The following is a 13,645-nucleotide window of genomic DNA, read 5'->3' as shown; positions in this document are numbered from 1 at the left end:
GAGGAACGTCCCACCACTGCAGCAGGGCACAAGCTGACAACAAGCCCAAGCAGCATCCAGAGGCAAGCCGTGGTTATCTCTGGGGGACGTGCAACCACACACTGCACAGAGCAAGGGGGCACAGGACAGCCGCTGCGGGGTGGGCGCCCGCGAGTGCTGGCAGCCCTCACGTATCACGATTCGTCCCCCCCAGGTGTGCAGCTTGACACGCTGCAAGGCCACAAGCCCGGGCGCCTGGGAGACACCGGCCAAAGAGGCAGGAGCTGCGAGACAGCCCCAGCCCCATTTCGGCTGGCAGCTGTGCTTGATGCAGCCCCCATGTTTTGGGGGGGGGGCACAGCCTGCACCCGGCATTTACACCCCTACTCTTGGCCAGGGCTGTAGCCCACTGTCCGGCTGGCTCCCCCAGCACACAGCCAGGAGCAGAGATCAGCTTCCCTGCTGCCGACTGCCCTCCCGCCACACGCACCCCCTGCCATCCAAGGCACCCCCCAAAGCAGCACACGCAGGACTGAGGTTTGGGAACAGACATCCGCAGCCAAAGCGTGATTCATTAGCACTCGATACAGACCGTTAAACCCTCGCCGCGCAGGCTTGCTGCCTCGGCAGCTCTGCTGGGAGCCAGCTGAGGCTGTGCATGCCTTGCGGGAAGCGAACTGCTGAGTCCAGCTCCGCCAATCCCTTAATCTAGAGCAACGATGCTGGGCAGGCCCACAGGGGTGATGGCTGTGCCCCTAGCAAGGGCGGCTGCTCCACTCCTTGTCACCACTCCTTGTCTGCCAGCAATGGCGTAGGAAAATGCAACGCAAGAAGCCGAGTGTGGGAGAACGACTGCATTGCTCCCATTTGAAGATCAGCACCCACTGCTTTGCCTTAGCGGGCAGCTGACACCCGAGCGGCCCCCACCCCCACTGCTTCAGTCCCCCCATGACAGGAGGGGGCAGGCAGGGCTACGTTCACAGAAGTCCAGTTTAAGACATTTTTATTCCTCTGCATGTTACACTTAGTGTTTAAGAAAATACAGGATCCCTTTTGACGTTCATACATTTTTACAGGGGAAAAATAGGTTACTCTACAAGGGTGGTTATTAAGCTTGGGCATTCCCAGGCTGACTTCAGGAGGTCCTTGCCCCCCTTGGCTGCCAGGCCAACCCCCACCATTCCCAAGCATCACTGCCCCAGTGCCCAGAGTCCAGGCCTGCAGAGCAGAGCTCGTGTCATCGCCTCAAGCTAAAAAAAAAAAAAAACACAATAAAAAAAAATACAGCGTCCAGTATTACCAGTTCCACTTTCCAATAGCTCCTACACTGGATACTGCAAAGGAAGAGCTGGGAACAGGGAGTGACCAGACTGAGCACACGAATATCTAAGAGACCAACGTTAGTGAGTGTGACTATCTGTAACAGGGAAACAGGTTAATCCCGGTTGCTAGAAACCTAGAGGAAATATATAAATAAGGGTTCCCCACACTCGTGCATAGTCACAAACAGCTACTGGACACCAGGCTCACGCTGCCTCTGAGTGCTGCCACGTGGAGAGGGAGGGCAGCGAGGCAGAGCTACTATGAAGCTCAAGGCAAGAAATCCACACGCTTCACGAACAGAGCGCGCCAGCCCACGTGTAGCCCCTCTGCTCGGGGCACCGGGGCAACGCTGCGAGAGAGGTGGCAAGCGGCAGCTTTCACTTGGCAGGACACATCTTTGGGCTGTGTCTGGGGAAAAGGCTTCCTAAGGGCTGTGTCACCCACACAGTCGTTACTTCTAGGCTGCCACAGTGTGCAGGAAATTCAGATTTAAACGTCACTATAGAAAGCAGATTGAAAAAAGCAGCTGCTGGGGTAAGACTTCTATGACCCTAGGTGGGCTGCTACCCAGAGGCAAAGCTGAGGGCCAGGAGGGAGTGAAAGGCTCACTAGACGAGGCGTTAGACAGCGAGCGAGCTACCTCCCCTTGGCAGGGCTGCAGCACATTGGCACTAGCAGCAGAAAACAAAACAGATGTTACGAAAGCTTCTTCCAAGCACCAGCGGACTCCACTTGGTCACTGCAGGGAGAGAGATGCACATGGAAAAGAAGTGATACTCTAAGGCAAAGGCCTTTCTCTTCAGGACCTCGGGACACCAGCGCAGCTAAACACCCCCCCCACCTCCGGCTGCTAAGTCCCTCGCAAGCTCTCTGCCCTTCTCGCTAACACCAGTCGCCTAAATACCTCCTGCCCGAGTCTTGCAGGCAAACCACGCGCCAGCGCCCACCCCGCTCTGACTTCCCCGGAGCACCAGGCCCGGGGGGCACCCCACGCCCTTTCTGCCGCTGGCGCTTCTAAAGGGCCAGTGAACGCTGTCCCAACCTTAGGCCTCGCACGGAGGGATATAAGGTATGAGCTGTACTGGAAGGGAATGGGGAGAAAGTGTCAACAAGAGACATCGTCAATCCAAGTGGTTCAAACTCCAGTCCAAGCTGAGGGGCGGTTAGCTGGTACCGGGAGAGATTTCTGGGAACTCCTTATAAATCTCCAAGATGATCAGTTTGTCCATCTGGCACTGCTGGCCCTCCTCTTCCTCCCCCAGGATGCGCTGCAGGATGCCCTGCAGGTCAGAGAGGCGGTGCTGGTGCTGCAGATAGGGTGTGGAGCGGATGATGGCGTGCATCAGAGATAAATACTCCATCCTCAGCTGCCAAGTGGGAGGGGAGACAAAACACAGAGCACAATGAAAGATTTAAAGTGAGATAAACAAGCATGCCAGCCTCCATTACAGCATGAGCACAGGAACAGCTGCTGCTGCACCAGCAGCAGCCAGACAGTGACTCCAGAGGCACCTGTTTTCCTTAAGGCTCATTAGTAGCTATGGAAAACTCTGCTTTTCCCACAGCAACCCAGTGCTGCTCTTCACCCACTCTCAAACATGTGCACATCCCCTGCCTCTTGCAATACCAGAAAAGAGACATCCCTCCCACTTCTACTACTCACAGAGAGTCCCTGTTCCCAAAGGTCCCTGGACAGAAGGGTGCAGACCACCAAAAGCCTGGCAGACCTTTCTTCAAACACACCTTTCTCCTGCTGTGTGCTGGGCAGGATAAATCCCCCCTTCCTCCTAAGCCCCCAAGGTTGATTTGAGCACCCAGAAATGTCGTGCCCACCCCAGGACTCCACTCTTGCCTGCACCAGCAGGCCCCACGGAGGGCCAGGAGAAACACTGTAGCTTTGGGACTGTCCTCCCTTCCCCAGTGCCTATGGGTTACTGTAAGCACCTTATCTCCGGGGGAGAGATCAGCAATCTGCCGCACCAGGATGTCTATCAGGACCATCATGTCCGTGTGGTAGAAGATGCTGGCTGTATCCTTGCTGGCAAAGATGTCCTGCAGAAACTTCAGCACTGAGTGCGGTGGCTGAGGCTGATGCTTGAAGATACAAACTGGATCATCTAAGGGAGGCAGAGAGACTGCGCTAAGCCACATGCTCCCCATTGCCCCCCTCCTTCACCTTCAGTGCACATCCTTTCATCCAAACCCTACAGGCTTTGGAGAGGAGGCTGCCCCTGGCCTTGGCCAGCTGCTCCCTGCCCGTGGCTAGCTTTTGTGCCGGCAGACCTTAGTGCCTTGCACAACACTGCGTAATCAGGACGGTGGCTCTGCAGGGTACCAAGCTGAGACCAAAGTCATTAGCATTAGCATTAATCATTGTTTATGTTTCACCTACCATCCCAGGTGAGACCTGATTAGCACATCACCTCTCAGTGCCTCCCCTTTTTGCTCAACAGCTACCACTCATTTTCTCCCTGGTTTATTAAGTCTGGTCCAATGACCCCTCTGAAAAGCCCATCAAGAGCCTGTACCAGAAATGAGCTTTCACCACAGGCTAGTACTATCCCAGAAGCAAGAAAAGAGACACTTCCAAGTTTAAATGAGCCACGACATCCTGTTGTCTTCCAAAACACGTCCCTGCAGACCCCAAGAGGGGCTCTGGGACACTGCAGCCCCCCCCCAACAGTTGTCAGGAAGGCAGGCAAAAGAGAAGCATCTTCATTAGGTTGTGGCCCCCCTCTTTCTTCTGCCAGCCCATCACAGTAAGGTGATCCCTGCAGGGAATCTGGCCGGGAAAGGGCTAAACAAAGGCTTTGGGAGGAGGCCAGACAAGAGCACTGAGAAGCCGGCTGCCATAAGGCTGATACAGTGTGGAGACAATGATTTCCAACCCCAAAGAGAACTAAAGCCGGAGTAAGATGAGCTGCAAGCATCACAGGATGAGTTATTTACCAGCAAATCAACAAAATGAATCTCAGGCAGCAAAGCCCCTGTGCTCCAGAAGGTATTAGAAAGCACAATAGTGGCACGCAGCACAGGCAGAAATACCTGGCACTGCTCTTCCTGCGGAGATCTCCAGCTTTCTAGCAATCTGCTTTGCAAAAGCTCTACACGTACAGTGGATTTCACTCTATGCCTGGAGCAGACACAAAGCTAACCCTCTGCCGGCAATTCTGAAATGGGAAGTTCCACTCTAAGCAGCTTTTCGGAAGGCAAGACCTCCCTCTGGATCTGTCCCCCGGGGCAGATGACTGCCAGCACGGGCTGAGGTTTGTGTGCCAGCGCTGATGGAGTCCTGTCTGTCCAAGGACAGAAATGGCCCAGGACCAGCTTTCTTCCCAGACAAGAGCTCGCCTACATTACAGCTGGCCATGCTGCAAGATGGGGCTGATCTGACCCAGAAGTACATGGAAACAGCAGCCCTCTCCTCTCTTCCTAGATGCCATTAGCATCGCTTTATTCTTTGTGCAGCTCCATCCTCAGCAATGCTGCTTGTCACCCTCACAAATTCACCAGGACGCAGCACATCCTGCCTGAGCCCACAGCTCCTCAGCTACCTGCATCTGCAACACATCCTACCCCTTAACGAGCACCGGGCTCGTTTCCCTGAGTCACCATTAGCTGCACCCCCTGCCAGGCATGTAATAGTGCCGCAAACACTCACCTCCCCTGTTCAGCAGCAGCAGCAGCTTTTCTGTGAAAGTCTTGACATTCGAGTGCTTGCTTATTGTAGTCATGATCACACTGTGTTCTGGAACTAAGGAAGAAACCTGTTCAGCATATCCCTTTGTTTCCTGAAGACCACAGTAATGAAAAAAAACTAGCAGAGGGGTCCTATTTCGCATCAGTGCTCTGGGGAGCTTTGGGCTACCACAGTCTATCAGGCTACGAACAGTTTCAGCCCCACAGTAGGTGGGCAGGGAGAGGGAAGGTGAAATAAATCTGGAAACAATGCATGAAACACTTGGGACTTTGTGCTTTCTATGCACCCCTGATTCACACGGACTCCAGTCCTGCCAGCCAAATACTGTGAAATACCTTGCAAAGGCTTTATGTTGTCAAACATTACCTCTGCTCACAACCCTCTAAAGCCAAGGGCTTCACTCTCTGGTATCTTCTTACTTCATACCAGCAGTGCCCTGCTGGAATTTATTGCCTTGCAAGCTGTCATAAGGGATGACCAAGTCCCAGGAGCATGCCAGAACGGAAAAGTTCTTCTTCCTAGCACTCGGCACCGGGCTGTGCAAGCATAGGGGCTGAAGACTTCTTCTAGGAAATGTCCCCTAGCCTGCTTTGGGGGTGATTTGTCGTAACTAGAGTATGTTCACCCTAGCAGACCCTATGCATGTGTGTGAGTGTGCACGCTCAGAAGCATCCAAACAGCACAGCATGGCTATGTCTGTGGCACAGGGTTGGCAACCCTATAATATTTCACAGGCTGTGAAGTGCTTTAGGATCCTTTACATTGAAGGGCATCAATGTAATACGTTTTTAGGAGAGTTTTTGAACTAATGCTGCACCACTGAACTGTATGATAGATGAATCTTGCAGATAGAGGAATAAAAAATTCAATCCACTAATAAGCAACCTGAACATCATTTAACATGATCTTAGCATAGAGAACAAGTCACTGCTCTCAGCTACACCCCAGGTGGGCAATAATCCCCTAGAAACACAGTGCCTGTCATGCATTATTGCCTAATTACTGCAGCCAGGAAGTATATGGGTAAGTGTGAGAAGAGGTAATGAATGAAAGCAGCAGAGATACGCTTAATCAGTCTCTGTGCAATCAACTTTCACATGAAATTAGAAACTTTCACATAAATTTTAATGAAGCGCAACCCAAAATAACAGGTAAATTACTGGACACGTCCTTGCTGCTTTATCCTCCCCTCGCTCCACGAAGCCAAGGATAAAGCCATGAAGCAGAACGAGAGGAAGTAATTAACTAAAGACAATTGGAGCAACAGGAGATCTGGGGTTAAGGAGTGGCCTCTCTTAGCAGGACCTGGAAATACACTACAATCTTCTAACAACAGGCTTCAAAACTCGCAGGCAGCGAGAGGGCAAATGCCCTTCTCTAGGGACCAGATGCGTTGTCTGTTCTCATGGAGCTCAGCAGGGGAGGGAGGACAGAGAACGAGGGCAATCAGGAGAGCGTGCTGCTCAGGCCAACGTTGAAGAGCCTGGCCCCAACACATAGGCACTGAATGAACTTCAAGAGGTACAGAAGGGTAAGCAGAAGGTTTGTCAAGACCTACAGAAGGCAGAGGACTTTCTTTCTGGACTGGTACCAAGAAATGCCTGCTGAAGCATTTTCTCTCCCAAATCAGCTGTGCCTACAAGTTAACCCCACTCATGTTCTGCACTTACAGCCCAGCAACTGCTTTGATCCAGGCAGTGTGAAAGTACAGAGAAAAATCTGCTGGGTTTCACAGAGCTGCTGTGCCCCAGAGGGTCAGTTGGTTGGACATGGGCTCTCAGACCGTTTTTTCCTCTAAGGTTTCGCACAATATTTAAACACAGTGTACTGCCAAAGGCTGGAGGAGCTGGAGAGGTTATCATAGCACCATGAAGACCCAGTGATATTCTCCCTCCCCATTCTTCACACCCTCACTCCAGACCACTGAAATCCTGCCAAGGCAGAGGAGCACCAAACCAACCTGGAATGTGGAGATTGAAGGCCAGCAGGACGTTGACAAATAAGTCAGGCAGCTGGTCAGTGGTGTCCGAGGGCAGCCCATCCTCAATCACATCCAGCAGGAACTGCACAAACTGAGAGTTGAGATGTTCTGTGCAAGGAAAAAGAGGGGCATTTACAGCACAGTGAAAATAAACCAAGCAACAAGGGACCATGCAAGCCACTTCTCCGTGCTTTTATGCTTAAAAACCATTAGTGGGGTGCCAGTGTCAGCCTCCAGGGAATTTAACAACCCTGCAAGTGGACTACACAGACAACTGAGTGTTTTTGTGCAAGAGACAAGTGGTTCAGAGAACTATCCACAGTGCAGGGGAATGCTGAAAGTTGGTTCCCATTGGCAATTTTTTGGAGCAAATAAAACACCAAATCCTGCTCTAGCTGTCACTGCAGCATCACTGCTGCAACAGTGATGAATGAAGGCTTCAGGTAGGAAGATATTTGTATTCTTGACCACTGGTTTAATGCATCTATTTAAAAAAAGTAATCATCCAGATCATTAGCAATAACCCATTTTTCAATTTAGCTATTAGGAACGCTCAGGAGCTCATGCAAATAAGTCCACCTGCAGGACATAATTGCCAGGGTTACACAAGGAGAGAAAAGCAGGAGGTGTGGAGGCTTGTTCCACCGTCTCTACTGCACCAGCTTGAATCCTGTATGTGTTTACTAGGGTGTTAAGGTGAAGCTGCTGAGGAGATGCTTGTAAAAATCTCTACTGCTTTTCTAGGAAAAATGAGCCCAGAGTTTCCCAAATACAGGGAACACAACATGGCTTGGGGAAGAAGCAGGCAGGCAGGGCTTTCTGGCTGAAGGTTGGAATGAAAGGACAGAGGATTAAACAGGCAGATCTGGCACAACGTTTGCAGTTCCTTATTGACAGCAATACCCTTAATCATCTCCGCTTTCCCTAAGAGCTTGAAATACTTAGGGCTGCACCATCCTGTTAGAAGGGAGACCAGGAAGAGGCCACATTGTGCAGCTGACAGCTTTAGTGGGCATTCATAGAGCGATCTGGGCTCTCAGCCTCACCAGCAGGCAGAACATCTCCAAGGCAGGTAAGAGGTACATGCTTTCATGCAGGGCAGAGGTAAAACAAAATGTCGCTTAGTCACAGCGATGGGCAAATCCACCTCTTCTGCAGCATGGCATCAGTCCTCCACTGCTCTAAGCCAGGTTTGTGCTGCTATCTCTGGAAATCTGGCATCTCAGCCCAGTGTTTCAGCAGCCAGGCTCTACTGACAAAGAGCAGACCCTACTCTTGGCCTGCTTGTGCTGGGCTTTCCCCTAAATGTCCCCACCTTGGCCCCCAGGAAAGGTCCCTTCCCTGTGTCTGCCAGCACGCGCCAGATGTCCCACCATCAGCTCTGCTGTCCTACCAAGCTGTAAGTGTAAGCTGCTCTTACCATAGTGATGATATGGCAGGGGCTCCCCCATGGAGAACATCATTGCCAGCACCAGTGCAGAGTAGCACATCTTTTGATGATCTGCAAGATAAAGGTCCTGCCATTAGTTCTTCCGAGGATGTGAAACACTGTTCCCCAGCTGCAGCTGGGAAGTCACACATTTAATACAGGCATTTAACACAATTAGACTGCTCCTCATTTCTGTATTTACTGAGCTATAAGGGTGTTTTTTCCCCTGTTTAAGCACACCACATGCCTTCTGTGCCATGCATTTCCAAAGCAATTTAAAAATAATCACAACAAGAATTCTCAATTTTTTTCCCCTGCACTTAAGAGGATCTGGGAAGACTTGATCTGAATAATTAAAAACCGCCCCTGCAGAGTCCCAGGACACATCCCATAGTTATGTAATTACTGAACCCAGAAAAAGCATCCATCTGGCCACCTCAAAATACTGCTTGTTCCACCCAACACCACCCCCGGACAGCTATGCTGCTTGTTACCATCTCTGCACTGCTCTACTTTCGCTACCTCAGCTCTGCCTGGAGGTATAAAAGGTCTCTGGGGAGACCAGATCACTGCTCATGACTGGGGCTGTGCATCTGCCCACCTCCCAGGCCACACGTGTCTCCAGCATTAATACGTCCCGCAGCCTGCTAGTCCAACACAATTTTCGCTGGCAGCAGCTATACGTGAATGCTCCACAGAACCACAGCCGGTGCCTTTCCTGAATTTTAATTAATGGATACATCTCAATGGATATTTGCAGAAGAAAAAAAAGTCATGGAATAGGATCTGTGCCATCATCAAATGTAGCCTCCATCCAGTTCAGCAAGTCTGAAGACTATAGGAAAGGAGTATTATTTTTATAAAGTAGGTTACCACACATACTGGCTAAATAAAGTTCAGCTACATCTGCCAGAAAGAGCCTAGGGGCACTTGTTAAAAGGAATCTGAGGATGTATATATAAAAAACCTGACCCAAACTACTTTTCATTAGAGGAGAAAAAAGTCCCTTCAATGTATGATGCTTCTCCCAACAGTACCGCTTCCCTGCACAATACATGCTGGTTCCAGTACCCGCTCCAAAAGCGTTAAGACATTTCACTTCTCTATGCACAGATTGATCCATCTCTAAGCACCTGCATCCTGCAGTTTGGTTTTGACTGCACAAGCCGATGCCTTCACTGTCACCGCACACTCCTGGACTGGCCAAAGGACTTGCAACACTTGGCAGCTCTCAGATTTACTGTTAGCATGGGGAAAAAAAATGCTAGCAAATCATTCCAGCCTCGTGCCCCTGGAAAGTCAGCTCTGTGAGCAAAGCCTCTATAAACAAAGAACATGCAGACTTTGTCAGAGCTCCACAAGATGCCTGAGTTTTCAAATAGCAAATACTTTGAGTAAAAATAGATCATTTGGGGCTTAACCAGAGATACTACAGCATTAACGAGATTAAAAGTTTGTAGGAGAGCATTCTAGACCATGTGGCAGCAAAGGAAAGCTGGAAACTACTGTTTACTTTTGGTAAACAGAGAGGGAGGATATTCAATGACTTAAATATAATTCATACTTCTATAAGAAGCTCTCAGCTGTAAGGTGTCAGTGATGCCAAAGCTCACTGTAGCAGAAAAGAATCTGACAAACTGTTCACCACACGGTTTCTTCATTCTTTCCTCCATGGCTTCAAGAGTTGGGTGTCAGAGGCAGGATACTGCAGCAGGTACACATAGGCACCTGCTGTTCCCATGTTCCTAGTAAGGCTTTTATGAACAAAACATTTTCTTTCATAACATCAGGAGCAATGAAGTAATGATCTGAGAACCAGAAGCCAGCAATAAACATGTGGCTGTAACAAGTATGGAGGAAGAGATTAATTGGGGGTGGGGGGGTGTAGTTTTACACATCCTTGGCCCATCTGCCATGAACTGATGTCCATTCATGTCAGTTGACAGCAGACTCCACTACTAGGTGGCAAATCTTGTCATATTTGCCTAATGGTGCTGAATCAAAGGATGCTGAAACCAGCCAGAAAGCTGAACTCGGGATAAATCCAGATTAATCCGGTACACTCACTCAGCACAGATTCCACAAGTTTTTGGACTGTCCCAGCTGCAGCAAGACTTATCCAAGACTCAACATGCTGAACAACAAAGTAATTGCCAGTCAAAGCACAGCTTTGTTTTTCCTTCCAGACCAGCACCAGTGGCTGCAAGAAAGTAAATAGCATTGATACAGCTCTCCTGAAGCAGAGGGACTCTGCTGACAACAGACTGATAAGCATCACTCAAGTGGCCGTGAAGGGCAGGAGAGACGTGGCTGTTTGCTCACCAGCCTGCATTTCTGAAGCCTACTGAGGTACTGCTAAGAAAGCTGCTATTATCTATGAAAGGTATTTGTCAGAGGCCTTCAAAGACCTTGCTTCCAACCTCTAAACACAGCAGTGCAAAATCTGGGCACTGGGAGCAGACACAACTGTCTGCAGCTGAAGTGAAAAGAGCCCGACAGCCAACTTGCATGTACACTGAGCTGCAACAAGGGAGAAAGTCACGATTACAGACTGGATTATCCCTGTCTGCTTTCTTTGGAATTGTTCTGGTTAATTCTGCCTCACTGTGGCTTATTATAAGCTCTTCTAACACCGATAGATGTGCAGGCCAGCCACAGCAGAGGGAAGTAGCGGCTGTCCAGAAGCAATAAGACCCAAGCATCTGGCAGAAGAACTGGCCAGCAGCCAACACGCCTGCATCAGCCCCAGGGTAAAGTGCCTTCTCATCAAAGGCACCCAGCATCCCCACACAGGGCTTCTGCCTCGGCTGCTCTTCAGTAACAAGCCAGGAAGGATCCCACAGAGCTGCTACAGCCAGTTAAACGCTCCCTAGTTGCCTAGTGCTGGCACCAATTGCTCTGGCCTCTGCCATCCGCAGAAGGGATTAGCTATTCCACAGTATGTCATGGATCAGCTGCTATTCCCTAGTTTTTAGTACCAAAATAAGCTCAAGTAGTTCTAGGATTCAAGGTCATGTTTTCACACAAGGTACCGCTTGCCATTTGCTGGCAGGACATGGAGCAATAAGCACCAGAATGGCAGTAGGGAACTAGTAATGCCCTAAAACACCTCTGAAGGACAGACACATTTGGGTCAAGGATGGTCACTTCTCTGCAGCCCTGCTGTGAAGGCCAAGAGGACTGGATGCCACACAGATGACATTTGCGCAAGCGCCCGCCATAAACTTAGCACAAGGAAGGCAGCACAGGATCAGGACACCAGTTTGGGAGGCTTCTATAACCAAAAGCAGTCTGTCAGCAAAGGAAGAGCAGCTTTTCATCCTTCGACTGTACTGCCTACGTATTACAGCAAGGAGGGAAAAAACCCTCACCTTGAGACGAAGCTAGGGAAAGAAGAGATGCTGCAGAGCTGCATGTTGGCAGTTCAGAGGACACAGCAGAGCTGCTTTTCACCCGCTTCCACTGCAATGCTTTTTAGGTCCCCAAAGCAGAGCTAACACTTGCTGGGAGATGGGCCTGCTTCAACCAGAAGTGCTGCGTGGAGATTAGCAAAGGTGTGCAGAAATCACCTAGGTCAGAGCTCGATGCTCCATCATATCAAGAGGCTGAGTTAGCTGTGCTATCTGGGAATGACACAGCCCCTGGCAAAACGCCCTGGACAGCAACACTGTGACCAGGCAAGGAGTAATAAGGGCGACCAGCCCGCCCTGCCCATACGAAGACAGCTCAGGGAACAGAGCAGGAGACGGAAGCCTGTTTGGACGTGGTGCAGAAGACACTCAACTGGAGACAATCTTTATGAATTAGTGATGGATGCATGATAAAGTTTATTTTTGGCAGCACAAAATCAGGAGTGATGTTGCCACAGAAGCACAGTCATAGTCCCATAACCAAGTAATATTTGCTTCTTGGGCAGTAAAACCTCAGCCTAGAAAAGAAGTTTCTCATGCATAACCAGATAAAAACACCAACAGCGTGATAAGTTCCCTGCATAGAATTGACAAGCAGCAGTAGCACAAAGAGAAGGCGTAGCTAACACAGGCGTAATGATCTTAGTCCCACACCACACTATCAGTGCTTTGCCCTGCCCTGAGCTGAAACACTATTTTTCAGGCACTCCCCACCTTTGAAAATGCCTGCACGTCAAAGCATCTAAGCAAAGATGAGCGCAAAGCCTTCTGCAACAGGCTTGATTTTCACCTCTCATACCCCTTTCCAGACACCAGATTAGCCCCATTAGTCCACACAGTCAGGTTGGCACAGTCTGTGGTGAGATACTGGGGAACGGGACAGCTATTATGCACGTCCAAAGTGGTCATCTTGGACATTTACTTGGCTCCCATGAAATGGGTGTGACGGTACCTGTTCTGCACAGACTTGTCAATCCCTACACAGCCTCATCATCAAATTATACTTCTCCACAGCTCCATGACACCCGCAGCAAACCAACAGGTTACAGACTGCAGTCAAGGCAGCAAGGCTCCGAACACTGGGGATCTTCTGATTTGATCCACATGGTCACTCAACAGCTACTTTAATTGTGGGTCATGATGAGCACAAAACAATGGATTTTCAATATTCCTTTAAGTAGTATATGCCACTGCCAGCACTGCTGGCCTACAGGCTGACTTCAAAATGGGGAGTAAAGCTGTGACTGCCAGGGCCAGGCACGCATAGGGAGCTGGAAGGTAATGTCAGGGGAGTATTACTACACGTTCACCTTGTTCTTAGGCTCTTCCTCAGCACCTGCTCCTGGCTGCTGGGAGATAAAGGACACTGGGCTAAGCAGGAACTCTGGGGGACAATGCCAGCAAATCTGACCACACCACCACCACTGAGCTTTTGAGCACATGGAGCTTAAAGGGCAGGAAGGATGTTCCTGTTAATAGCAGGGACAGGTCACCCTAACAAAGGGAGCAGGAGCACGAAGTAGAAGGATCACAAGGGCAAAGCCTGAGTATGGAAAGCAAAGAGCTGGGGAAAGAGAGCTGTGGCACTATCCTGCAGAGGATCCAGACTGCCACTTTAACAGTGCTACCATCTCTCTCAGTACAGTGGTGGAGAGAAGGCCCTTTCCTTTAACCAGCACACATCTCATTCACCAGCAAGAAACACCACAAAGATCCGGTGTAGAGTGCTGGAAAAAAACTGCCTATAAGAAGCTGCAGAGATCTTCCTTGAGATCTGCAGGTGTCTCTTGTCAGCATCATGAAACAAAACTGGAACAGCTCAA

The 13,645-nt window shown here is 50.0% G+C and overlaps 1 protein-coding gene across 3 annotated transcripts in view; it reads right to left on the bottom strand.

The window, feature by feature from the left end:
• Positions 1-965: 965 nt before the first annotated feature.
• NCKIPSD (NCK interacting protein with SH3 domain) overlaps positions 966-13,645 on the bottom strand; it is a 53,890-nt gene continuing 41,210 nt past the window's right edge. For all 3 annotated transcript variants that reach the window (XM_030043350.2, XM_030043351.2, XM_041118755.1), the window contains 5 exons: positions 8,404-8,484; positions 6,963-7,091; positions 4,964-5,056; positions 3,247-3,419; positions 966-2,669 (listed from right to left, as the gene is read on the bottom strand). In XM_030043350.2, coding sequence (XP_029899210.1) covers positions 2,466-2,669; positions 3,247-3,419; positions 4,964-5,056; positions 6,963-7,091; positions 8,404-8,484 — 680 coding nt within the window. In that variant the 3' untranslated portion in view covers positions 966-2,465. The remainder of the gene's footprint in view (positions 2,670-3,246; positions 3,420-4,963; positions 5,057-6,962; positions 7,092-8,403; positions 8,485-13,645) is intronic.

This window comes from Aquila chrysaetos, chromosome 20 (assembly GCF_900496995.4).
Source record: "Aquila chrysaetos chrysaetos chromosome 20, bAquChr1.4, whole genome shotgun sequence".
In the NCBI taxonomy this organism is placed as follows: domain Eukaryota; kingdom Metazoa; phylum Chordata; class Aves; order Accipitriformes; family Accipitridae; genus Aquila; species Aquila chrysaetos.
This window is presented reverse-complemented; position numbering and strand designations above follow the sequence as displayed.